This window comes from Rhodamnia argentea, chromosome 5 (assembly GCF_020921035.1).
Source record: "Rhodamnia argentea isolate NSW1041297 chromosome 5, ASM2092103v1, whole genome shotgun sequence".
Taxonomy (NCBI): domain Eukaryota; kingdom Viridiplantae; phylum Streptophyta; class Magnoliopsida; order Myrtales; family Myrtaceae; genus Rhodamnia; species Rhodamnia argentea.
This window is the reverse complement of record NC_063154.1, coordinates 10,531,225-10,556,568: the sequence shown is the minus strand read 5'-3', so window position 1 is coordinate 10,556,568 and position 25,344 is coordinate 10,531,225. Positions and strand designations below refer to the sequence as shown.

General features: G+C 39.5%; 3 protein-coding genes across 3 annotated transcripts; all 3 read right to left on the bottom strand.

Moving 5' to 3' along the window:
- Positions 1–2,700: 2,700 nt before the first annotated feature.
- On the bottom strand, positions 2,701–10,465 carry LOC115747493 (acetyl-coenzyme A synthetase, chloroplastic/glyoxysomal). Its single transcript, XM_030683680.2, has 19 exons — positions 9,832–10,465; positions 9,269–9,715; positions 8,995–9,138; positions 8,730–8,885; positions 8,501–8,623; positions 8,241–8,409; positions 7,390–7,472; positions 7,055–7,156; positions 6,884–6,972; positions 6,695–6,785; positions 5,941–6,054; positions 5,491–5,567; positions 5,340–5,418; positions 5,161–5,229; positions 4,891–5,066; positions 4,627–4,683; positions 4,348–4,438; positions 4,052–4,150; positions 2,701–3,134 (listed from the first exon to the last, which is right to left on the bottom strand). The coding sequence occupies exons 2-19, from the start codon at positions 9,653–9,655 to the stop codon at positions 2,949–2,951; spliced, it is 2,292 nt and encodes a 763-aa protein (XP_030539540.1). The 5' UTR covers positions 9,656–9,715; positions 9,832–10,465; the 3' UTR covers positions 2,701–2,948.
- A 6,308-nt stretch (positions 10,466–16,773) lies between these two features.
- LOC115747488 lies at positions 16,774–20,022 on the bottom strand. Its single transcript, XM_030683671.2, has 2 exons — positions 19,500–20,022; positions 16,774–18,370 (listed from the first exon to the last, which is right to left on the bottom strand). Exons 1-2 carry the CDS (start codon positions 19,541–19,543, stop codon positions 17,050–17,052), a joined length of 1,365 nt encoding a protein of 454 aa, XP_030539531.1. The 5' UTR covers positions 19,544–20,022; the 3' UTR covers positions 16,774–17,049.
- A 1,181-nt stretch (positions 20,023–21,203) lies between these two features.
- On the bottom strand, positions 21,204–23,408 carry LOC115747487 (pentatricopeptide repeat-containing protein At3g26630, chloroplastic-like). The gene is made up of 2 exons (XM_030683670.2): positions 21,619–23,408; positions 21,204–21,464 (listed from the first exon to the last, which is right to left on the bottom strand). Exon 1 carries the CDS (start codon positions 23,110–23,112, stop codon positions 21,745–21,747), a length of 1,368 nt encoding a protein of 455 aa, XP_030539530.1. The 5' UTR covers positions 23,113–23,408; the 3' UTR covers positions 21,204–21,464; positions 21,619–21,744.
- Between the last annotated feature and the right edge of the window lie 1,936 nt (positions 23,409–25,344).

The following is a 25,344-nucleotide window of genomic DNA, read 5'->3' as shown; positions in this document are numbered from 1 at the left end:
CGAGCTAGGCCGCACGATCATGGAGCTTGCCGGAGTTCGTGGCATGTGAAAGAAGGCCCCGACCACTTGCCTTGCTTCACCAGCACCGTCTCCGTGAACGGCCACTCTTTCCAGACTCCAGACCCCTGCACATCCTCCAAAGGAGCTCAGAACGTGGCCTCCAGGCGTGCCTTCGAAAACTTATCCGCGCTGCCACCTCCTGCATGTTCGGCTTCTTTCAATGCATTACTGCCTGGAGTCGCGCCTCCTCCTCCTTCCAGCAAAGGTAGGGATTACGCTGCCGGCTAAATTGTGTTGGTGTTGCTAGAGTCTGTCGTGCGAATACGTGTCTCTGATAATGCCTGTATTCTCCTAAAACTTGAGAGATTTCTTCTTTGAGTGTCAGCTATTATCGTCAGTGCTTGGGTTTACATATAATGACATAGTTAAGTTGAGATGGATGTGATAAGGACGTTTATGTGTTATGGGTTGGTAAAGGATGTCATGATTATAGATTAAAAGGATTGTATAGAACGTGCTCTTAACTGTTTTGGCCTTTCACTGCATTTAGGAATACAATTATCTAATGCACCGCCTGTTTAAGGGATTCTGTGGTGAGCAAGCCTTAACTTTCTAACTTGAAATTGTTTGACATTATAGACATTTGGTCTTGTCTTTACAAACCAACCAACTGCAAAGGAGTCTTGCTTTGCCATCTTTTTGGTTGTTGCTTCTTGCCCTATAAAACTCTCCCCTTCTATCTCCACAGTTGAAACAAAAATTCGTTTATGGCTTTCTTCATCCATGACTGTATCATAAATTGGCAGGCAATAACCTTGTTTTTTAGTGAAATCTACCAAAAGATCCATGTATGAAGCACATTCAACAATCTTGCTCTGTCATACATAAATCTTTTGGTAGATTTCACTAAGAAACAAGGTTATTGCCTGCCAATTTATGGTACAATCATGGATGATGAAAGCCATAAATGAATTTTTGTTTCAACTGTGGAGATAGAAGGAGAGAGTTTTATAGGGCAAGAAGCAACAACCAAAAAGGTGGCAGAGTGTAATGCTGCAAAAGTTGCTTACACCATCTCAAAAAGCGTACATCCGGTAAGTTACTCATTTCTTTTTTGCATTACTTATCAATAAGCTGTTAGTATGGTATTATTCTGGATTAACTACTGGAAAAAGATAACTTGATTGGCATTAATTGAGGCCATTCTTATTATTATCTGCATCATAGCATGATGTGGTGTCTTTATGAAAGGAGAGATATGTATTTAGCAATCACTTTTTGCTTCCGTTCCAAACTGTTATGTGAAGTACTTTTCTTCAAAGTCGAGTAATTTGCCTTCATTTGCTCTTGTAGCGAAAAGAATGTGGTGGAAACAATTGCCTTAACATAGGTTAATAGCAGTCCTTTTCAAAGTTTAGAGAAATAGTTATCTTGAAACTATTATTTCACGGTATTCTTTTCTATGTCGTCTAATTTAAGTAACTGAAGAACAGCCGACATTCTGCAGTCTACCATTCATGCTAAATAGTGTAAGAGGCTAATTTGATTAGTTTTTGCATCAAAGCGAAACCTGGAAAAACTTGTGTCCTTTTTTTGTTCGAATGTGGATCTCATTCTGATGTTCAAGTTGTGGCTGACTTTAAATGCATGCATGCTTTGAGGCTGTGCGCGCTATCAGGTTTAAGCTTGATGATAATGGTAAATTTCTTCCGTGTTTTATTGTTGTCTCGTCTTTTACAGTTATCTCGATTGACATTTTCAAATCTACATGCTACTAGCTCTTAATTGCTTTTGAACAGCATAAACATGGGCCTGGATACTGTGATAAAAGAAGATAAATTTTTATCTCAATTGAATGACAGAGAATGCTGAGCAGAGTCGCTCAACCGTTTGGACAAAGAGCTGCAGTCCTCCACAGTAGATTGGCAGCTCGGATTCCACGGTGGCAGTACAATGCGGACTCTGGGAAACCGCTGCTTCTTCGACTCCGGGTTTGCCCCTCTCATTGGACATATTCCTTATCAGTACATTGAAAATTTTGGTTTCTCCATCTTTCCCAGCACCTTTAGGCTCTTTACGTGGAATGCGATGATCTCAGGATACGCCGAAACTGGAAACGTTGAGTTTGGGAGGGATTTGTTTGAGAAGATGCCTCGAAAGAGCTTGGTCTCATGGAATTCTGTGATAGCAGGATATGAGGAAAATGAGGACTATAAAGGAGCGGTTGCACTATTTTTTTTTTTTTGGAAACTTGGTTTCAAGGAACTTGTCTTTTACCTTATGTTTTCGTGGAAATGAAGCAGTCTCTTGTTAAGTAATTCTCATCTATTGTCTAGTTATTGATTAGTCAACAAGTACTAATGATGGATTACCATTATTAAGTAATCCAAAAATCCCAATGCGTGCCGGTGCCCTACCTGGTTCATTGATGGAGCTTTCTCTTTCTGAGCATATCTTCATGCACGTTAAACAATCTTCAATACGGACGATCCCAATCAGTTGGCCGATATCCGACGGCGAAGAGTTCACTCTTGCGCCTTGGTCTTTTGGCATGCAGAAAGACCTATGGCTGGTAATTTTCTTGTTAGCTAGGAACATGAAATGCAGAGGGAACTGATAACACAGCCCTTTGCAGAACGAGAAAGGCGATAGGTAACGCTATTCTAAAAGAATTGATGATGTTTAAGTTCGTGTGGGCAAAACAAGTAATTTTTTTCACATCGTTAATTTTAGAAGCACTTCCAGAGGAGGAGAACCTATTTCCCATTATTCTTTCGACCAAGATCAGATGCCAACAGGTTTCTGCGAAGTGCTACAGAAATAGCTGACTCGGAATAATCACTATCTTGGTACTTCCAAGCTCAAAAAATCCGGCGACGATGAGAGACATGAGGCCGAAAATCCTGATGAAGAGCTCACAAGATACAAAAGTTACAAACTTTGGCGCTTCAGGCATCAGCAAGCGAGATCAGCTGATCAACAACGGATGGATCTGCCAGTGTGCTGGTGTCTCCAAGCTCGTCTAATTGCCTCGATGCGATCTTCCTCAGGATTCTCCTCATTATCTTTCCACTGCGGGTTTTCGGTAGGCTGGGCGCCCAGTGAACTTTGTCGGGTGCCGCAAATGCTCCTATCTGAAAGTTGGACAGAAGATAAATCAGATTGCCTGGTAGAGTTATGTTTGTGAATTACCTCTCAGAAGTTACACAAGATGGATTATAAAATTGATTTCACCTGTCTATTAGTTCATGGACGAAAAACGAATTTATTATAAAGCCTGATGAAGCAAATAATATAGCACAGAAAGCCAAAAAGGTCCAGGAACATATAATGGAACCTGCCCTACATTTGCTATTGTAATGCCATACATAGTAGGGACACGAGTTTTAACAAAAGTAAATGTTCACACAAAGTGGTATGCGAGGATTACAGATCCAACTGATGACATATTCGTCTTTGGCTCGAAAGAAAGGGAGAAACCAAAACGAAAAGATAGTGGCAAAGTGTTAGACGCAGTGAGTTCATCATGATCCATCAGCCAAAAGTGCCCATTTAGCATGTCTTCCACTGTTTGGCCACCCTTGTTATGCACCTCATGTAAGGGAAGGGACATAGAGCTCCATGCGATGAATACGTTTGTGTTCAATTAAAATATGCAAATAATTTCTAAGTAGCTAAGGGCAAAATCATTAGTCGTCAGCAGGGTATCCAATTAAAGAATTAGAAGTGTATCTAATGATCAAATGAGCAGTCTGACTGAAATCTTAAGCATTAGGTGCCCCATGGTAATTAAGGAGGGATTGAGCACTGTTTGCAAAGCCCAAAGACAGATTAAGAGGAGCAAGTAAACAAGAGGGTTCAACAATATTTTGCTGTGTGTGATTAGTATGTGGAATGAAAATGAGCTCACAACCATCATTAGACTAAAAAGTTACTCTGTCCAGAACTTGCATATTTTCGGATGACAAATTTAAGTCACTTTGGGGAGTTGTCAGAAAGCAAGAGCGCTTAGTTTTCGAATAAAGAATCAATCGTTAAATGGGATGCAAACCTGTTTCCTGACGATGAGTATGAGGCTTTTTCTCAGTTCTTCGCTGTAAGGTTCACCTTCCACCAGAGTGACAAAGGCATAAATGCCTTGTCCTTTAACCTAAAGACAAAAACACGATTTGTTAGCATTTTGAGCAAGCACGGAAAAAATTTTGTCATCAATTACTCTCTCTCTCTCTCTCTCTCTCTCTCACACACACACACACACACACACACACACACACACACACACACACACACGAACGCACGCACGCACGCAAATAAAGAACACAGAAAGAAGAAGCATGTAGAAGTAACCTCATGCTCAAAACCAACAACTGCAGCTTCCGCACATTTGGGATGCGAGACAAGAGCAGATTCAACTTCTGCTGTACCGATCCGGTGTCCGCTGCAGAGGCAAGTGGAGCATCATCAGATAACAAGTCCAGTATTCAAGGATCACTAAGTGCTTTAAGAAGGAAAGAATTGGTCTTTGGAAGTTTCCCCACAAAAACAAAGCCACATTGTATGAGCACCACAAAACTGTTTGAATGTGGAGGTACTAAAAGAGAAGATCATGAGAATTTCATGTAGTACCTGACATTGATGACATCATCAACTCTACCAGTCAGCCAGTGGTAACCATCGTTGTCCCTTCATCAATGATTGAGCAAATAAAGAAATTAATGAAATCTAATTGTACAACTTACGGTGCAAAATATATAACTATAACTCCACCTTCCAAAGATATATAAGCACAAGAATATCGTTCAAGTTAAGGAATTGTATAAACATCCCAAGTAAGAGCACAGGCATAATGCAAGTAACTACAGCAATAATTTGACGGTTGTATCAACTAACCTGCTGCAGCCATCACCAGTAAAATAGTATCCTGGGAATGGCTTAAAGTATGTGGTTTCGTATCGCTCATGATCACCATAAAGTGTACGAAATGCCCCAGGCCATGAACTTTTAATGCACAGGTATCCACTACACTCGCCTTCAATTTCAACCCCCTTCTCATCCACTATGACAGGCTACACAAAACAAATGTGGAAATTAGTTGGAGAAGACACTTGCTGAAGGCTAAGAAGTTTTTCAAAGGTCGAGGGAATGAAAAGGTTTAGAGACCTGAACCCCAAAGAAAGGAAAAGTAGCAGAACCAGGTTTCTGTGGCCAGGCACCAGGTAATGGTGTGATCTGCAAGGTATGTGAGTGTCACTGGAGTTAGATTGGGACCATAAAGTGGATATTGTGGGCATTCTTTGTAAAAAGTTCAAACATGAATGCAAATGAAGAACAAAATGTACCATGAAGCCGCCAGTTTCAGTTTGCCACCACGTATCAGATATAGGGCACCTTGAATCCCCAACTACATTGAAAAACCACCTGAAGAAATGTACACCGGTTTATGGATGTAGTGAAAAATTTACATCAGAAAGTTAGGATAAAGCTCTGCACCTCCATGCACTTGGATTGATAGGCTCGCCAACACTTCCTAGGACCCGCAAGGATTTGCGTGAATACTTGGTAACATACTGCAGCACCAGAAGCAACTTGATGACATTATTGTACCATCATGAAGCTGACTTTAAAGAGCTTCTAGACTCATGACCGCAACATAATGGAAGAAACAGAGTGGCTGTAGGGGAAATTCAACAGAATATAAATGTAGGGTTACATATATTGAAAGGACACTCAATCAGCCAACCCTTTTTGAGATGGTTAATAAGGTCAGTGAACATGGATGAGGAAGTCAGTTGATACAAGAGGAAGTTACATGGAATTACTTTCACTAACAATATATCTAGCCGAGACACCTTCAAGTCAAGATCCATATTAGTTCAAGGGAACAGAGGATTGCTAAGTTTTTAAACACAAATTTAGGTGCCGAGTTGTAGAAAGACTTGCCTCATCACCATCACGCATGAGCGATCTCACCAACGTAGGGGCAGTATAGAAAATTGTCACCTTGAATTTGTCAACAATATCCCAACAGCGTCCGGAGTCAGGATAACTTGGTGCCTGCAAAAAAAAAGCATAATTTGTCATTGGATGCGAGTGCAAACAAAATGAATACCATACAGCCAAGAGGATGATGATGATTTCTCTTTTTTCAATTACTGTCTCCAGTGTAACTGACTTAGCTAGCAGGAACAAAATTTGGATATTCTTTTACCTTGGACTAGAGAACCACCTTTCCTTTCTACTATTATAGTTTTCTAATTCAGTTTCTGACTGTTTCATCAATGATGCTTCTGTTTGGGTTAAAAGAGCCTTCTTCCACTTTACAGACAGCAAAATTACAAACTTCCTTAGATTGGTCTGGTGATGTTACTAAAATTTTATCTATTTAATATATCCCTGGTAGGATAACCTGATAGGACGTTGGCTACTCACAAGCAGATAACAGAAAACTGAAACAAATAGCATGCATTTATTTTCAGAGGATCTAAGCCACCAAGTACTTCAATGAACTAGACTGATTCACTTTCTAAGAAATGATGAATTCAAATGGACATACATCAACCATGTCTGAGATTCTGAACACTCAAATTGCAAAGTCATGATTTCTATTGACCCATATCAATGACCAGTTTATCATGTTCCCCCACCGCATATGCAAACATAAAATGGTGCAAGGATTATGAATATTAAACATTACCCCTTCAAAAACTACAACAGATGCTCCATTGAGCAAAGGTCCATAGGTAACGTAGCTATGCCCAGTAATCCAGCCACAGTCAGCAGTGCACCTAGACCAGGTGAACAAAAATGCAAATATGAGTTGCAAAATAGTCGAAGAGATTGTGGACGTGATCTTTTCATGGACGTACTGGATGAATCAACTTACCAGTAGATGTCGGTTGGTTTATAGTCAAACGCATACTTGAATGTCGTGGCAGTGTATAACATATATCCTCCAGTTGTATGGAGAACACCCTATAAGAAGCTTCATATTAGCACATACCAAAAGAAACAAAGAGAGATGCATAATCGTGAATGAACCGAGTCTTGAACCTACCTTTGGTTTTCCAGTGCTACCGCTGGTGTAGAGGAGAAAAAGTGGATCCTCTGCATCAACCCACTCTACTTCACATGTTGGTGGATATTTAGGAACAACGTCCTAGAATCCAAACATTGCTCATCAGTTTCAACTATAAAGCAACCACCAGAATCCAATTCAAACTATTTTAAACTAAGAGCCTAGCAATCCAAAAGTTATAAATAGTCCAACTTTTCTAACGAGGGGACAATAAGTTCCTTTCGGAAGAATCTACCATATAAGCTGGTGAAATTGACCAAATAGAGTTACTCCATCTTCTAAATATAGGATTTCAAGAATTTAGTTATATGAACCTGCCACCATATATCTCTCCCTTCCTTCCATTTGGTGCTCTCTCTCTTCATGGCTGATTCGTTTTCGTACGTTAAGCATACACCTGCCATAAAGGAAATTAGTTTAGTAATTTGAGGATATGAACAACAAACACATAAAATCATATGCAGTGAAATTAATGACAATTGAATGAGAAAAAATATTATCATGATTATTGCTTAACCAAGCAGAATTATAGGGCTAAGTACGGGGCTTTTGGACACTTCAAACTAGATAAAAGATTTCAAGACAGACTAGTCTGACACTTCACTCCATCGACCTCTGCAGTAATCGGATTAAAACAAGGTAGCAAGAAGCAAATAAACCTATAAGGTCCCATATGTGAAGCTATCCACGTTTCCCTTCCTAAAAAGACAAAGTTACCACATTGCAAATGGACAATAAAGATTCTACGCTAATATAAGAAGGCTTACATCAGCTTGGAAGTTTGATTTGGTTACTAACAATTACCAAGCCAATAGCCATGATTATAAACATGTTGAAACAACCCAAACTCCACTACAATAAATCAGTTCTCGCAGAACAAGAAAGCTAATCCATACTTGAAGAATATCACAGAGGGGTTGTGGCGTAATTAAAATATCACTACAGAATTTCATGAGAACAATTCTTCAAGACAGTTTTCCCTGATGAATTAGTAATATTACTTCAGTATCAGTTAACCACTCATTCCATGAATCAGAGATTGACCATACATCGATCATCAACATCTTTTAGGTCCTCATTGAGTCAAAGCACGCAAGTAAGAGAAGACATAAAGGTAAGACAATTTGGGCGTCAGGTCGCAAGTAAATATTGGTAAAACCCATACCTACAGAAACTCCATTGCCAGATGATTCAACAAGGGCAGCATCAACTATCTCTTTCAGATTTATGACCTTTGAACCTCTTTTAACTGCATTGCAAGTAAGTACAACCTTCGGTTTGCAATCCACAATTCTTTGGGAAAGAGACTCTGCAGAAAATCCAGCAAACACAACCTGAAAGGAACAAGAAACGAAGCAATTGGTATAGGAAGATCAAGTACTGGAGAACGAAATAGATATGGGAGATAAAGAGATCAAGCAATACCGAGTGTACAGCACCAATACGCGCGCAGGCAAGCATGGCTATTGGCAGTTCCATTAACATGGGAAGATAAATGACCACCGCATCACCCTTCTTAACACCGATGTCTTTCAAGTAATTCGCAAGCTGAACGAATATACAGTTACCAATTACGATAACAACTTCTGATAGAGACTACTTCATTATCCAACAAGCTCACTAGCAACATAATGCACGTAAGCATCATATCCACCTGGCAAACTTTTTTAAGCAGCTCTGAGTAGGTCAAGGTGCCATCATAACCGGGCTCATTCCCTTCCCAGTAGATGGCAATCTTGTCTCCAAGTCCAGCTTCCATGTTTCTATCCAAGCAATTGTAGCAAATGTTGGTGATACCACCTTTGAACCACTGCTAAGTCACAATCGAAATCACAAAAATGGTAATGATGAATTCTTTTCTGAGAGGAAAAAAATTTGAACGACTTCAGATTATTTATGACATGGCAAAAGAGGAAAACCTCGATCTTGACTTCGCCCTTCCGCACATCGAGATTCTCATAGTATACTTGCTCACCCCACTTCTTTTTCCAGAAGAATTCAGATGCAATATCAGACCAAAAGCCGGCTGGGTCCTCAATAGACCTTTTGTACATCTCCAAGTACTAATAACGTCGAAATGGAACAGAATCAGATCAACCCACCAAAACATGCAAAAGTGCCTCAAGGCCAAAGCCCGCAAAAAGAAAAAAAAAACTTGGGAAAAAGGAGACAGACAAAAAAAAAAAACTTTACCTTTTGCGGAGATGGAACAAGAGCCTGTTTGCAAAATTCATCACTGGGGAAGACGAGATCATTCTCTTCAGAGGCAAGAGCTTCACCGAGGATCACAGCATTCAAGTGCGAGATCCTACCAGCCCCCGAGGGCAGAGTGGCCAATGAATCCACATGGCGCAAGTGATGCGACGTCGTCAAGCTCCTGTTCGACGAACATGTATATGATCCCACTGAGTCGTCCGATCCGTAAGAGGCCATCACGGACTTTCCGACACCAGATTGGAGATTCAGAGGTTGAGGAAGACGGCGACGGTGGTGGGGGCGGTAGTGATCAAATCTGGAAGCGGGAAGAAAGAGCAGACACTTACATGCCACCGCAAGATTATGACTTTGAGGAAGTACCATCCTTGGAGAATGATATCGACCCTTATAATATCCCAACCATCGAAATTAAATACCAAAAGTCTGCATTAAAGAAAATCCAAAAATGGCAAATATTATCCTAATTGGTTTCTCTTCCTCCTTACAAAGCCCTCAAAGTTGACTAAAAAAAAGTCTAGGAACAAGAGATAAATGCTTACTTTCTTCCACCTGTGACTCTCGGCCTAACAGTAATCTCGCCGTTTATGAAAAGGGTATCCGGAAAAACACTTTTTCCTTTTTTTCCGATCAAAGGATGAGAAAGATGACTACTTTGCGAAAGCTCACAGCGAAGGAGAGAACCGAGATTCGGTCGGTGAGCAGATTGACATTTGGACTTGGGTAATTGGGCAGTTGAAGACCGAGAAAAAGAAGAAAACCAGGCTTGAAATCTGGCAATTTAATAAACCCGAGAACGTTCAACGCACGAAAGCTCGACAAGAATAGAATAGTAAAACTTATCTTCTTGGTTTGACGAAGTACAGCAGTATAAATTTAATCGAATCTAAGCCAGACGGGCAGAGCCCATTTCTCTAATGTCACGGACACCGCCTACTCAATACTGGGTCGACAGAGCTGCCGATGGCTGACCCCATATCGGCAAAAGACGAATAAAAAATTATACACGGTAACAGTCTGATATAAAGAAGTCGGAAGGGAGGAGGTGGGGGGAAAGGGAATTAGGCAAGAGAGAGAGAGGGTGGCGAGAGATTCTGGGGGGAGGCCAGGCGATCGGGATGATGAGAAAAACGCTGACGCAGAGAATGAATCATTTGTTCTGCGAGGCAGCCTCTGTCTCTCCCCTGTTCTGAGGAGAAGCTTTCTGAGTTCGGCTGTTTCTAGATTATTATTATTATTATTATTATACCATTTTCTGCCCTTCGTTGTAGGAATCGCCGTCGATTCTTGTCTCTGATGGCATGGCGTATGGGGCCGGAGGTGACAAAATGTGTTTAAGATCATATTTTAATCTCTATATAATAAATGAGATTGCCTCGGTGGCCATTTTTCTCATTTAGGAGGAGGGAGGTAAGAGGTTCGAATCTCTATCTTCAGATAGAGTGGGTGGAGAAACCGTGAGGAAGTAGGATTTCACAACCTGCACACAGCGATTAACATACACAATATGATTTGTATAGTAAAATAGGATAAGATAGAACTAGATAATATATATAAATAAAATAAGGCTATCAAAAAATTATTTATAATAATGTAAGTCATAAATGAATTGCATTTAGTTTTAAAACAAGCTTAAGCGGGTCATAAATGTATTATCGAATAACTTGATGGGTCTTAAATGAGTTCTAAATTGATCATAAATAAGTTGACTAATTATCTTAAATGGGGCATAAATAAATTTTACAATTTTAAACTTGGGAATGTTTTATAATTTTTTCTTATTTTTTCTACAAAATTCGATTGAAGGAACCCCAATCACTCGAGAGCAGGTCGCGACACCGAGGAAGAAGGAAATCCGATTTCTTGGAAATAAATAGGATAAATATTAAGCACAAAAATAGAAATTTATAACAAAATTTTTTTTTTAAAAAATTGAATTAAATATAAAAGTGTTTTATCAATATGAGTCGGGTTATGTGTGTGTATTGGGTCGGGTACAAATCGCTAGATTTATATTGTATGAAAATTGATTAATATGATTCGGACAATTTTCCCCACAACCCACTCATTTAACGGGTCTAGAGGAGAGGGAGGAATTTTTTTTCTTTTTCATTTTATGAGCACTATATATTAGTAATTATTAATTAATTAAGCTTCATTTGTTTTGCTAAAAATTAATAATTTAAAAAATATTTTTCTACAAAAGATCGTTTACATCGCTTAATGAAGTGAAGGAACAAAAGTTTCCGTTGTCCTTAATAATGTTTAGATATAAATTATTTTTGTTAATGAAAATATTTTTTATTAACTAATCTTTAGCAAAATATTTTGCAAATCATTCTTTTTTTCGTGAAATAAATGGAGTTTTAAAGTTGGAGAGAAATGCACTATAAGTCCTAAAACTTATTAGGAAAGCATAATTGAGTCCCGAAACTTTCGAAAAGTGCAATCAAATCTTAAAACTTGTCAAGTTATAGCAATCAAGTCTTTTCATTAACTCTGTCTACTTTATAATGACATGATATTAGTATTATTATTTTTTCTCTTCTGCGTGCATATCCTATGTGCCGTTAAAATTAACTAAAGTACAAGAACGGCCGCGTTTTGTCACCAGTACTAATTTTGTTACCCAAAATCTTAATTATATTAGTGGTTGACAAAAGTCTAAATTGTTTTCCGGAAACAAAAAGAAAGGCTAAAAGTAAAAAATAAAATAAAATAATAAAATAAAACCACACGCGGAGGGCCAGGTTCTCCCGCCTCTAAACCTTTTATAAGCTTGTCTTTTTTTGGAAAAAACTTTTGGACTTTTTCAACCTAGTTAATTGTTCGACCAAAAAAAAAACCTAGTTAATTTAAGATTTTGTGTAAATAAACTAGGACTTGACCAAACAAAAAAGACATCATTTTAGTGCTTTAGTTAACCATAGCGCTACGTACAACGCGAAGTGGGAGAAAGAAAACAGTAAAAAAGATTAATCCATGATTTATCGTTAGTCAAATCTGATGCATTTAATAAAAGGACTTGATTGCATAAAATTGACAAGTTCATTGATTTTATTACACTTTTCTAAATTTTTAGAATTTGATTGTACTGTTTTGATAAGTTTTAAGAGTTATGGTGTACTTATGGAGCTGTCAAGAGTAGCAAGTTTGATACTGACTTGCTGATGAATCATTCCATCCGGTCCTCGATTTCTAAGGCTGTCCACCACAAAAACGTTTGAAAAGGAAATCCATGGCACTGACATTATGTCAACTTGACATACTGAGCTGTCAAGTGTCAACAGACGGTGATGAGAAGAATTGTCTAAGACAAATGGAGCGAAGACCTGATCAAGCGGCCAGAATGTCGCAAGTACACTCAAGCATTTTGCAAATAAGAAATAAAGCACCAACAAGATGATAGCTTAGATGATCGGAGATTTTGTCTAATTTCTAGCACTCCGGGAGTAAAATCCCGAATGCATCAGGAAAATAGGAACGGGACATACTTAAAGATCGTTGATAGAGATGGACCGATCGATATATTCGAAAGCTAGTTGAGGCACCATCCTACCACTAAAACAAAAGAGAAGGAATAGAGTCAGCGGAAGATTACATTTATGGAGGCACCCGATAACAAAATCCCATGTCATATGGTCCCAATTTTCTCACAAGGGCGTCCTCTGAGCATTTATTCTGTAATTGAAGGTCGTAATGTCCGATGAATCGACTTTTTCTTGTGGCATGTTGAACCCATACTTGGACCTTTTTTTCCCCTCGTTAGATTAGATTTAGCAATCCCTTTGCTGAGGTAGTCCTTACTACGACACGTCGGTTGAAAGATCCGGGTCCATAGGGTAGCTAATTATCACTCATTGGTATGAAAGAAGTCGGCAAACTTTCAAAACGGAAGGACCTCTTTTTTTTTTTTTTTTATCTCTAATTATCATCTCTCCGACTTTTGCTCAACCTCTTTACAAAGTGGGGAGCGAACCCCGTAATTATGATATTAACGTCTCCACCCGCCAATCCCTTATCGGCAGAACCGCATGCCAATTGGCAAAAAAAGAAAGGCCTTTCACCTCCAGAGATATGATATGGTATGGTTGGTTGGTCACCTTCAAGGACCAAAATGAATCCTTAATCGGCCTTGTCGTTATTGGGATTTTTTGTTATTATTATAGTAATCCCCCTTACTTTAAGACGGTCGAAGAAGTAAATTAGTCATCTTACACACTGCAAACATAAAAGAAATACTCGAGAGTATCTAACTCGGAATCTAAAACTCCATAGAAGATTGAAATTCTCGTTGACTTGTCTTCTTTGCTTAGGCTGGCGAAACCTTCCCGGCTAATCAGGCTTTGACCCCTCCCGGCATTATGCATTTAAAAGCACAAGGAGAAGACCCAATTGAAATTGTCTTTTTGTCTCGATCTAGGAAAGCTCGTACCGATGAAATAGTCCATCCCTCTGCAAAATTTAGAATCTTAGATAGACTTCCTTAATTACAATCATAAGCATTAATCGTAACTTCAACGAAAAAAAGGACATATATATAATTTAGAGACCATATTGATAAAATAAAAGTAACAAATAGGGATGAGATTGAGCAAAATGAAAAACTATAGAGGTTAGCGGCGCCATTATCTCCCAATAAAGATTGCACTATCCAAGAACAGGTTAGTCTAGAAGGCAATGGCCCGATGTTAGAATTCGACGCACAATCACAACGAAGTAAAGCGTAAAAGCGAGAAAGAGAAATTAAGATACAAAGTTTTTTTCTGGTTCATCATTAAACTAGGACTACTTTTAGTAAATGATTCCACTATAATTAGTATCTCGCACATTTCAAACCATAAAAGCTCTCTTAATTCAATACCCCTGTATTTTCCTATCAATGGAAAATATGAATCGCACTCTAACACCTGGCTCCTCGTGGTTCGTCATTATGTATCCCATCCGATGAACCGACGCGCACCGAGAACACATGCACTTAGTGCACTTCAAGCATTTTCCCCGAGCTCGCTCGCGATGTGCACCTCAAGAACTTTTTGATAAAAAAGGATATCCATAAACAAAGTTATCAATTCGAAATGCTAAGCTGATAGCCGGCGTTAACGAGAAGAATTGTGTAGAAAAATGTAGTGATGCTTGATCAAGTGGCCACAACGTCGTAAACACACTAAATATGCTGCGAGCAAGGAACAAAGTACCAACAAAGTGTTGGTTTAGATGGCACTGCTTGAAATCTTCCCGGCCAAGCTCCGTGCCATGGAGCTTCAATCTCTAATCTCGTGGAGAGTGGGCTTTCCTTGTGATCCGGGATTAGAGCCTTGTTGAGAGCACTTCAGGAGTAAAATCGTCAATGATAGGGGAGTGCACCCTTAGAATTGTTCGGGGAGGTGGACTAGTCAAGACACTTGAAAGTTGGCTTTAGTACCGACCCATGAGTTCTTTTTCTAAGAATAAAGCGAGGCGTATGTTTTCAGTTTTCTTAAATTGAGCAACAAACCGATCGACCGACTCGTTTGTTGCGCTAATCAAGTCTAGCCAAATCGGTAATCGATATGTCGTTTTACGTCTTGCACACTCCTTACGAATTTTGGGCAATCTACAAATATAGAGAAATACTCGGTATCTAACTCATAACATGAATCGACTTCGAAGTCATGACATGAAATATTTATTCCACAGATTGCTCTGACTTCATCGACTTAGGTGAGCATAGCTGTCATTACATATACATTAATCTTGTTTCACCCCTTTGGTATTTGCGACCAATCTCGCCCCTCGACTTTGGGTTGACTTAGCGTGCACTCCAAGCTGTCTCAACAATGAAATTGACTTTTCCAACTCCAATTATTTCACCAAAAAAAAAAAATTAAATCATTTAAAAGAATATTTTTCTTAAAATAACTACTTGCATTGCTTGAGATAATTAGCCAATGAAAAATATTTTCACTATCGACAACAATTTATGTCTAAACATTTTCATGGACGAAGAAAATATTTTTAATTCATTCGATTTTGGGAGCAATATAACCGGTTATTTTAAAGAAAATGTTGTTCAAATCACCCATTATTCAAACGGAGCCTGAGAAAAACCTACACCAATGAAATTGATGGTCGCTCCCACCACAGTGAAACGACTATCTTGGAACCTTAGATACCTCATTAATCCTAATCATAAGCATTAACAGTAAAGCTAGTGTCTAGATTCTCTTCGATGATCGTGTCATTTGCCTACTCGACCCAAACACGTCGAGTCGCTGATATTTATTTTGAGTGAAAGCTAATGAAAAAAGCGGCATTTTCCGTACCATGTTGATGCCGGTTCGGTAAATCGGACGACGTGGAGTACCTAAAAACCGAGATTGATTTTATGTAATCAGTTCACGAGGGTCTTAAAAACCTTTTTTAGACCTGTGGCGGCAAGTTCAGAAATCTTGAAGAAGTCTGGGCTTTGAGTTTGACTTTTCAAATGTATTGGGCCTCGCGTTTGGGCCTGTTGGGCTTATTCCTCCCACCACCTACACGCTTATCCAATTTGCTATTTTTAAGGCCTAACTTGCGACTCGAATTGGATATTTACCATTTTAGGTTTTTTTTTTCAAAAAAAAATAATTTGAAATATATATACGTGTGTGTGTTAAAAACGATCGCTTATATTGTTTAAAATAATTAGTTAATAGAATATTTTTTAATTATCTTCAACAATTTATGTGAAAATATTTCCATTGGCGTTAATTTTTTTTATTCATTTTTTAAGCAATACAACTAATCAATTTAAAAAAAAATTATATATTTTTTAAGACAAAAGGAATCTTAGTTTAATTTTTTTCATCTTAAACAATCAAGCAGGCTGCGTCCATGAAGTCATTCCGAGTGTGGAAATAGCCCTGCCTGTAAATTTCTCGTCTCAAAATTGTCAAACTTCAGTGATTATCATTCTTGTGAGTTTCACTTAAAAGGGAAAATTGCGCCAACAATCGTAAAAGTACGCTTGAATTCAGCAGAATCAAGTCATTCTGACAAGATGTTGGGAAAATTTGCTAACGTGGCACGTTGAAAACTTAAACATAGCCTATAGCTTTTTTACTAATTTTGAAGAGATACCCCGTTGATGTGGCATTACGTCAGAAAATAGGCAAAATATTAAAAGCTGGAAAAAGAAAAACAGCTAAGAGAGGCGGGGTTGAGTCGGATCTTATGTTAACCAGGGCCGGCAGCAGCCCTGGCGAGGGCCAGCAACCCTCGCTGATGAATTGGGAGGGCCACGCGATCTCTCACTCAAACTAGTAGACTAAAGAAGCTCCTTGATTCGTTGCCGTCAACGGATTTTCAAGTGGTGGAGTTAGCCGGCGGCCTCTCGGAGAATCTCATCCCTCTCATCTCACTGAGGTTCGAAATCGCAGGCGAAAAGGGCAGAGTTGAAGTTTTCCTTCACAAGAACTTACAGAAAAGTCAAAGAACAGGCCGGCCGGAGGGAGTGACTTCATGTTTTTGGCCTTTACAGGGTTAACTATGAACTGGCTTTCGATGCCAGATAGCAGTTTAGGATCTTGGATAGCAGGCCAGAAGCCGAGAGGTAGAAGCGAAAACAGAGGTCAAGAAGGCCCAAACCCCCCCCTGAACCAGGAGGTGAAGAAGGCAAATACCAACAATGAACAATAACAAAACATCCTGCAATTCATCTCGAAGAACAAGCAAAACGAGTACTTGGCTAATAAAGAGAAAAGCCTGATCTCCAGTTATCATTTCACTGACCAATCTCATCACTTTGCTTTTGTAATCAAGTCTGCTAATGGCAGGTGCACGAGCTCCTTCTTTCCCCTGGATGATCCGGCGCATTCCGTCCTAGACTCTCCCGGGAGAAAATCGACCGCGAAAACCGAGCAGCAGTAGAAGCCCAAGTTCGGGCAATCGAACGTGCAGATCTCACTTAAGATTTGGGTACTCAGGTCGTAAGAAAGGATAACACCGGGAAGCCTCAGGTAGATGACCTTCAGAACTGAGCTATACCCGCAAGGAGAAATAGAGTACGGCTTCCAGTTCGACAACGAAAAGCAATACCTGTTCTGTTCAAGTTTTGTGAAAACATCTGGCCTGCATGAGAATGAGGCTTCCGGTTGGACAGTGTGAACGAGTTGTTCAAGTCTCCTGAAAACATCTGGGTTGCGGGCGATTAAGGTTTCATGTTTGACGGTGTGGACTAGTTTCCACTCGAAACTAGTGATATCGCAGGTGGAGTAACCAGGATAGTTGCCATGATCTTGTCCACTGAGAAGAGCCCAAGCGTGGATTCCTTCGAAATTAGAGTAACAGTAGTGTACCAAACCTTCGGATTCCCACAAGCACTGTCCAAAGGTCATCGTGTGCCACGTCCAATTCTGAGAATGGTTCGGAAGCCTAATGAGCTTACAGTGGTGCTGACTGAGAATGCACATAAGCAAGTACCCGCCGACTTCCCAGTATATAGCTCCGTTCGCGAAGAGAGGTGTTGTGCCGGGTTTTGGAAGCTCAGGTGGTAGACGGATTAAGGGACAATAGGGACTCCACATACCTGTTTCAGATGAGAAAATTTCCATTTCTAGCCAATCATCCTCTTCTGAAGATGCTGAAGGGGAGTTCGCAGTAACTGATATAGCTTCAACTCGAAAGACCCGCACAACTTGGTAGTGTTGGCCATCAAAAGCGAAGGCTGTACTGATGCTTCTCCTTGTGATCTGAGGCTGTGGAAGTGCTATCCACCGCTTGGCAAACAGATCATAAATAAGGAAAGATAAGGGGTTTGCTGATGGAAGGGTGAGCAGAAGCAGGCCATTGCAGGAAGCAAATACATGGGCATTTGTTTCTGTGTGGAACCCATGGTTTCGATCAACACTTACATAACATCCCTCGTATACATCAAGGAGAACAAATTGGGATGAGCCGTTTTGAAGAAGGTAGTGGCACAGAAGGCCTACATGATGATCTCCACTGACACGGGATATGCTGCTGGAAGGCCTCTCCATAGTTCCCAGAGAGACAAAGCTTCTCCTACTGTGCTGAAGTAATTGCAGCTCCAGGAAGTTCCCATCAGAAATATTAAAAGACCTACCAACAAAGAGTTGGAAATTAGTATTATCCTACTCCTTGGATCAATTCCTCTAGGCCTTGGCTTAAAGTGCTAAAAGAATATGAGAAGATTTTGATACTGCCAAGGATGTGGTCCCCTCGACATTCTCGCCCTCATTTGCCCATGTGTCGGCAAGAGATTTTGATGAGGTTGTTTCTGCTATTAAATTATATGACAGGCGCAAATTTTGACAACTCCAATACAAGCTAAAACAAAGTCAAATAAGCGGCCGTATAAGATTCCTTGTTACATATAGCTTCACAAAGAAAAATGTCAAAAGGCTTACCAAATAAAAATTCACTTGGTCATGTAAGACCTCTTCAAAGCCTATCTCTTCAGGACACCTTGACTATAAACATTATGAATCATGCTTTCCTATCCACATATGCATGCCCGCACGCATCTTATGAAGGAGTTACATCATTTACTCAAGAAGAAAACCGATTTTGTATTCTTATTCAAACATCTCATCCTTAAATAGTTTGCTACACCAGATGTAATTTGTCAATTACAAATACTATATTTGATGCATAAGACACTTCGCACTAAGAAACATCTTCAAGTGAGGACAACCATATGTCTAGGACTCATCGCATCAAGAGGGGCCCAGGTAAATAGGACAGGCTTGAACAAATTAAATAACCAATTTATATGTATCATCAGCATGTAACTATGTTTTATGTTAGATCAACATATTCTGGCTCATTATAGTATGCATAAATTCGGTTACAAGCAAACATACTAACTATGTAAGTTTTTAGTTCACAAAAAATGCCACTTGCCATGACACACCCTATTTACTGAAAAGGTCATTTTCCGGGATATAAATGAGGCAAAGCACAAAGATAAAGAGTTAAACAAAGACAGAGCATACTTAAGATATTTTTTAAAATAATGCATCAGGGGCTCCCACCGCCTGCCTTACCAAGACTGGGCTCATCAAAGTCTGGAACGGGTTAAGAAGTATAAATAGTAGTAGTTTTGCCCGGCAGATGCTATTCAACATAAGTGAAGGAGGTTCACATAAGGGACTGTAAAGATCTATATACTAAGGAGAGGGATTACATTCTTTGCAACTACACAGAAGGTAATCAATGTGCAGGTTACCTTGGAATAATGAAAGCTCTACGACCATCTAGTTCTCCTATCATTGTTCAACAAGCTCCTCCTCCTTTGAGCATTTTGCTACTTGCTCATGCTTCAGGCATTCCTTTTGTTAGGGACAAGCTTGTACAGCTTTAAAAAAATTTTTTACCCTCCTGTCACAGGAAAGAAGTACTCTACTTTAAAAGAGTGCACATAATTGAAAAGCAAAAAGATAGAATGCGTCATCCCATTAGGTGGAAAAGGAGAAGCTCACTTTTGATTAGGACGCACAAAACTTGACATACAAAAGGTCACTCGATCATCATCACTTACTAAGAATAAAAGTGGATGTTCTACAGATTCTTGATTTGCCCCCAAGCCCAACATGACTAATTCGCCTCATACTTCAAGAAGAGATAATATTGTCACAACCATACATCCTTTCAACTCCATTCACCTTTGGGAAGAGTGAAGTAAATCAGTTGGTTAAAGAACAAAAAAAGTAAGTTATATATCAATATTTTAACCTCATTGTCTGCGAATGAGCAGCCTATGCAACATTGCTTGATTCTAGGCTTAGTATCTGCCACTTATGATTCTTTCACATCATTAAACTTTCTGTAAAGTTCAACACCAATGAACTCATTCACATGTTATTATGCAATTTAAAGGTGAAATCATCACACAACACGTAAACTGAAGCAGCTTCATGCTGCAGCCCCAGTTGATCCAAAAAACGTGAGGCCCTGGAAAGCATAAGTAAACCATATCATATGTAATAGGGTAAGGACTATAAAACGTCTACTTCACAAACTTTAATTCTCCCAAGGAAATTGAATAAAAAGTAGGAAAACAAATGAGCATGAATGAAGATAATGGAAGTACTTACCATTAAATTAAAACAAACCTACCACAGCTCACATCTAACAGTTTGTTATGCCCAATACTTATCTTTGGTTGAGAATTAGATCCAACACATCTGACTGGGCTGTATCAGCCATGAAATAATGTGGCGTACCAATGTGAGCGGAAACTGATTGATATTTACATGCTTCCAAGATTTTCAAATTCTAAACAGGTTAAGCAAGAGTTATGCTTTCTCAAAAGAGGATCCTGCTAAAGTTTGCATGAGGAGCCTACGTGACACATCTAACATCTTGGCTCACCAGCACTTGGCTTTTTAGCTGACCCTTTAAGACCTTGAATATCAAACCTCACTTTTTTTCGCACAAAGTTTGTAAACCACATGTTTCCTTCCTTCCTAACTTCCCATAAGTTTCTGAAGTTATTCTGTAATTGAATGAGACCAAGCAATTGAGAAAATGATTGAATTATAGACGTCCCTATTGAATTCCTTCAGATACACCAGCAAACTGAGAGGTTGATAAAGAAGCAAAATGATAAGGGGATCCAATAAGAGAATGACAACAAAACATAGAAGATGCTTTCGGAATAAGGTTGTGCAATAGTGCACCAATATAAGCCAGTAATCTACAAGAGAATATTTTGTCCAGGGACTTTTAGATATCCTAAAAACCCTCTACGAGCTATTATGCTAGACAGATAGATTTCCCAACTCCAACAACAAAAATTGTCAAATTCATCTAACATCATTGATAATAAAATGGATGGCAATTGAAAAGACGTTGAAAGAATCTTAGCTCAAGGCCCGTGCTAAAGATTATCACAGCATCATGCAATTTTTCACTTGGTCAGAGCGTACGCTAGTGCAATGAAACTGAAAAAAGAATAATGGATATGATTAGCAACACTAATCCATTCCACTGAAGCCGTAGAGATTGAAACAAAAAGTGATTAATTGAACATATCTCATCTCAAGCCAAGCTGCAGAAACTTGAGAACCATCATGTACACGGTTTAAAAGGTTCTTCGATAGACAAAATTTAACTGTCAGCTAAAGCCATGTCAGGGAGCTTTAGGATCATAACTTCTGCATGAAAGCCGTAGCTGGTAGTCAAGACTATACTAACGACTACATTGGTCGGGCAATACTTGAGAACCATCATGTATACAGTTTAAAAGGTCCTTCGATAGACAAAATTTAACTGTCAGCTGAAGCCATGTCAGGGAGCTTTACGATCACAACTTCTGCATGAAAGCTGTAGCTGGTAGTCAAGACTATACTAATGACTACATTGGTCGGGCAATATCTATACTACATTGGACCATGGCAGGGAAACGTCAATTGTCAGTCCACATCCCATTTGAAGTGGGGAAGCTGACAGTGGTAGATACTACCCATTTTTTAGGCCTCTTCAAAACTTGAAGGAAAAATCCCATCTGCACTTGAAACATATTGGGCAATATCTGCCTCCAAAAATGCTGCCGATATATTATTGTTTTGCTTCATCTGCGTGTTGCGAAGAAAATCAAAGTCCTCATCTTGCATAGTGGCGCGATTATATAATTCAAGCAAGCAAGCATAATGCTCTGGAAGAGGTGTGATTGCATAAAGTTCTCTCATATTTACAAACAACTGATATGCCTTCTCCAGATTGTTCATATGTACACAAGCACATAAAACCCCAACAAAAGTAATTGCGTCTGGCACCACATTTCCCTCCTCCATCTGGCCAAAAAGAGCAAGAGCTTCTTCTCCACAACCATGGACGCCTAAGCTAGTGATCATTGCATTCCAAGTAACTAAGCTCTTGATCTGCATCTCATCAAACACCCGTCTTGCATCTACTAAACTACCACATTTGCTGTACATGTCAATAAGAGCTGTCCCGAGGAAAACCCCAAGGTCGAAGCCATTCTTCAGAGCATAGTCATGTATCCATCTACCCAATTTTAAGCTTCCCAGCTCTTTGCACGCTTTCAACAGATTAACCAGTGTGAACTCATTTGGCTCAACTTTATCAAGCTGCATTCTCCGGAACAAATCAAACACCTCCTGAGGTTGCCCATTTTTCACATACCCATCAATCATTGCGGTCCACGAGACAACATTTTTATCGGGCATCTGCTCAAAAGTCCCTCGGGCAGCATCCAAGTCGCCACAAGCAATCAGACCGCAGATCATGGTCGTCCTCGAGACTACACTACGTACGGGCATATTCTCAAACACCCTGCGCCCACTCTCTTTATCCCCACACTTGAAATAAAGATCCATCAAAGTGTTCTGAAGAAAAACGTCCCTCGAGAACCCCGCCTTTATGGCCATTCCGTGAACCTCTTTGCCTTTATCAATAACCGATAAACCGATGCAAGCTTTCACAACGAATGGGAAAGTAAACTTATCAGGAGCAAACCCTTTGCAAATCATGAGATTATACAACAGAATCGCCTGCCGCGAGCTTCCATTCATCGTATACTCTCTAATCATAAGATTCCACGTGAAGGTTTGCGGTCTCTCGATGCGATGAAACACCAAAGTGGCATAGTCCATCTTACCATGCGAAGAGCAGGCTTGAATCATCTTCCTGACGAGCAATTGGTCACTGGACAGGCCACTCCGGATCATCTTCGCATGAGCTTGCTTGAGCTGCCTGAAATTTGCACACTTTTGGAGCAAAACCAGAGCATCCTCGGAACCAAACCTCTGCGCGGAGTACGACAACGGGGTTCTCCCTTGAAGACCATCGGGCGTGCTCGAAACACAAGCAATCATTATAGTGAGCTTCCAATGCGGGTATTTCACCAAAGGGCACAAATTTTTTTCTCAGTTGGGAGGACAAAAATTGACTCTGTCGAGAAGAGAAGCGAAGGCACGCCGACGACTTGCTCAAATTGGTGGTGGCGAACAACATGAGATAAGAGCCTGGTTATTCATAAAACCACGACAACAATTGCAAAGTCAAACGTTAAAGAAGCCCGTGCATTGCTACCTCGAAGTCCTTTACCTCGCTCGCTGCTCCTGAGAGAGAGAGAGAGAGCAACGGCTCCCCTGCAGTGGCTGCCACGAAATGGGATTGCATATGAAAATGAGAAAGCGAAGGGAGAGCAACAAAAATGTGTTTCTAATTTTACCAGAGATGGAGATGTTTAAAATATCTCCTTTTTCAGGATTTTTATTTTTCCTCTCAGAGAACATTTCCTTAAAATAAGTGAGTGCTTCCTCCAGTCATGGGATAAATGCTCTAGAAATTTTAATACTTATTATGAAAGTGCGATTGAATCCGAAAACTTACAAAACGGGCAATCGGATCGTAAAATTTGTCAAATTAGTGCAATCGAATCATTTCACTATTTTCATGTAATTTGGCTAACGGAAAATACTTGGCTTTTTTTATCCGACGTTGCAATGATGTGGCTAAAACAATTTGATTTGATATGACTTTGATGATAGAAAATTTATTTAAGTTGTATTAAAAATAAGTAAAATTTAAAAATAGAGAATAGAAAATAGAAAAAGAAAAAGAAAGAAGATGCATGCGAGGGTTGCAAGCCCGCCACCTCACTATAGTTGGAAAGGGCCAGCCAAGCATCAATGCTCTTCGGAGGACTTTGTGTCATGTCGTGTCCCACACTCTCCAACGCTTTGACATTTCGATACTCTTTGACATGCGACCAATATGTGATCATTGCTCCATACACATCAACGACACACACATGGTCAATTTTAAATATTTTCAAAAAATTAAGGATCAAAATGTAAATTTATCAAAAATATATATATTTAAGTCATATATCCAATCACCTCAAAATTAATGCACCAAACCCAATTAGCAAAAAAAAAAAAAAACACTAATCGTGAATTTGTAACAGAAAAAGAACAAGAACAAGAAGAAGTAACCGTGTCGCATGTTGGTGTCGGTGCTACTTAACTGGAGCCGGTGAAACCTTCCCCGGACCGAGTGAGGGTTGCCGATCTAGTGCGGGGGTTGGTAGCCCTTCGCCGGACGTGGTTGAGGACCGCGACCCTCACCCAGCTGGGCGAAGGCCGGCGACCCCGCCAAACATTTCCCACCATCGGCGGCCCCGCCCATCAATAGTGGTGGAGCGATGGCTGTCCTGGCCTGCAAATTCCTTTGTTTACTTTCTTTTTTAAGTGCTTTACATTTTGCATATATTTAATATAACTAAAACAAAATTTATATAAAAAATTCAAATTTTGTCCACAACGACGTCATTTTAGCCTTGTGCTCCTTGTTCTAGCCACGTAGGGTAGAGTAGAAAAAATAATAAAAGCGGCCATATCTTTCGTTAGCCCAATTCGACGGAGCTAACGGAAAGATTCGATTTTACCAATTTGACAAATTTTAGAACGTCCACTGCACATACCTCTATAGTTATCTTCAGGAATTAGTAAATAGAATATGCATGCACGTTTAAAGCGGAAAAGACATGTTTTGGTCATTACGTGAAATTCAACCCAATTTTTTTTTTTTTTAAAGAAGAAGAAAAACTATCAACATTGGTACTCGAGTTGCCTTTGTGGCAATAAAATCTTTTACTTCTAAACTTCCATTTGACGGCATTGCTTCCGTTAATTTTGGAGACTTTTAATTTGTTCGTCCACGTGGCCGTCAATGAGCCAACGGGACATAGTGTATGTATTCTTCATGTGCAAGTACGAAAAAAAAATATATTCAAAATAACAGATTATCTGAAAAACAGAGAGCGACAACTACTCGCAATGTCCCAACCTATCAACGGAGTAGGTATTTCTAATCATTTCTGGGGAACGGATTCCTCTAAAGACCGTTGGATAAAAAAAAATATCTGAAAAACTCTAAATAAAAATTTGAAGTGTCATCATTTTCTCAAATAAGACCTTAAAGTGGCATGAAAGTTTTAAATAATAGCCTAAAGTGGCCATGACTGTTTCAAATAAGTGCTTGACATCGCTGGTCACTCAAGGGCATATTCGTCAAAATATAATTTTATTTTAATTTTTAGT

Bases quoted from the DNA above. Each gene is read 5' to 3' on its own strand.
- LOC115747487 (XM_030683670.2), bottom strand. From the start codon at position 23,112: ATGATTGCTTGTGTTTCGAGCACGCCCGATGGTCTTCAAGGGAGAACC.
- LOC115747488 (XM_030683671.2), bottom strand. From the start codon at position 19,543: ATGATAGGAGAACTAGATGGTCGTAGAGCTTTCATTATTCCAAG. The intron at 18,371-19,499 runs GTAACCTGCACA...CTTTGTTGGTAG, and splicing joins AGAGCTTTCATTATTCCAAG to GTCTTTTAATATTTCTGATG.
- LOC115747493 (XM_030683680.2), bottom strand. From the start codon at position 9,655: ATGGTACTTCCTCAAAGTCATAATCTTGCGGTGGCATGTAAGTGTCTG. The intron at 7,157-7,389 runs GTTCATATAACT...TTTGGATTCTAG, and splicing joins GGAGAGATATATGGTGGCAG to GACGTTGTTCCTAAATATCC. The intron at 6,055-6,694 runs GTAATGTTTAAT...TTTTTTTTGCAG, and splicing joins CTGTTGTAGTTTTTGAAGGG to GCACCAAGTTATCCTGACTC.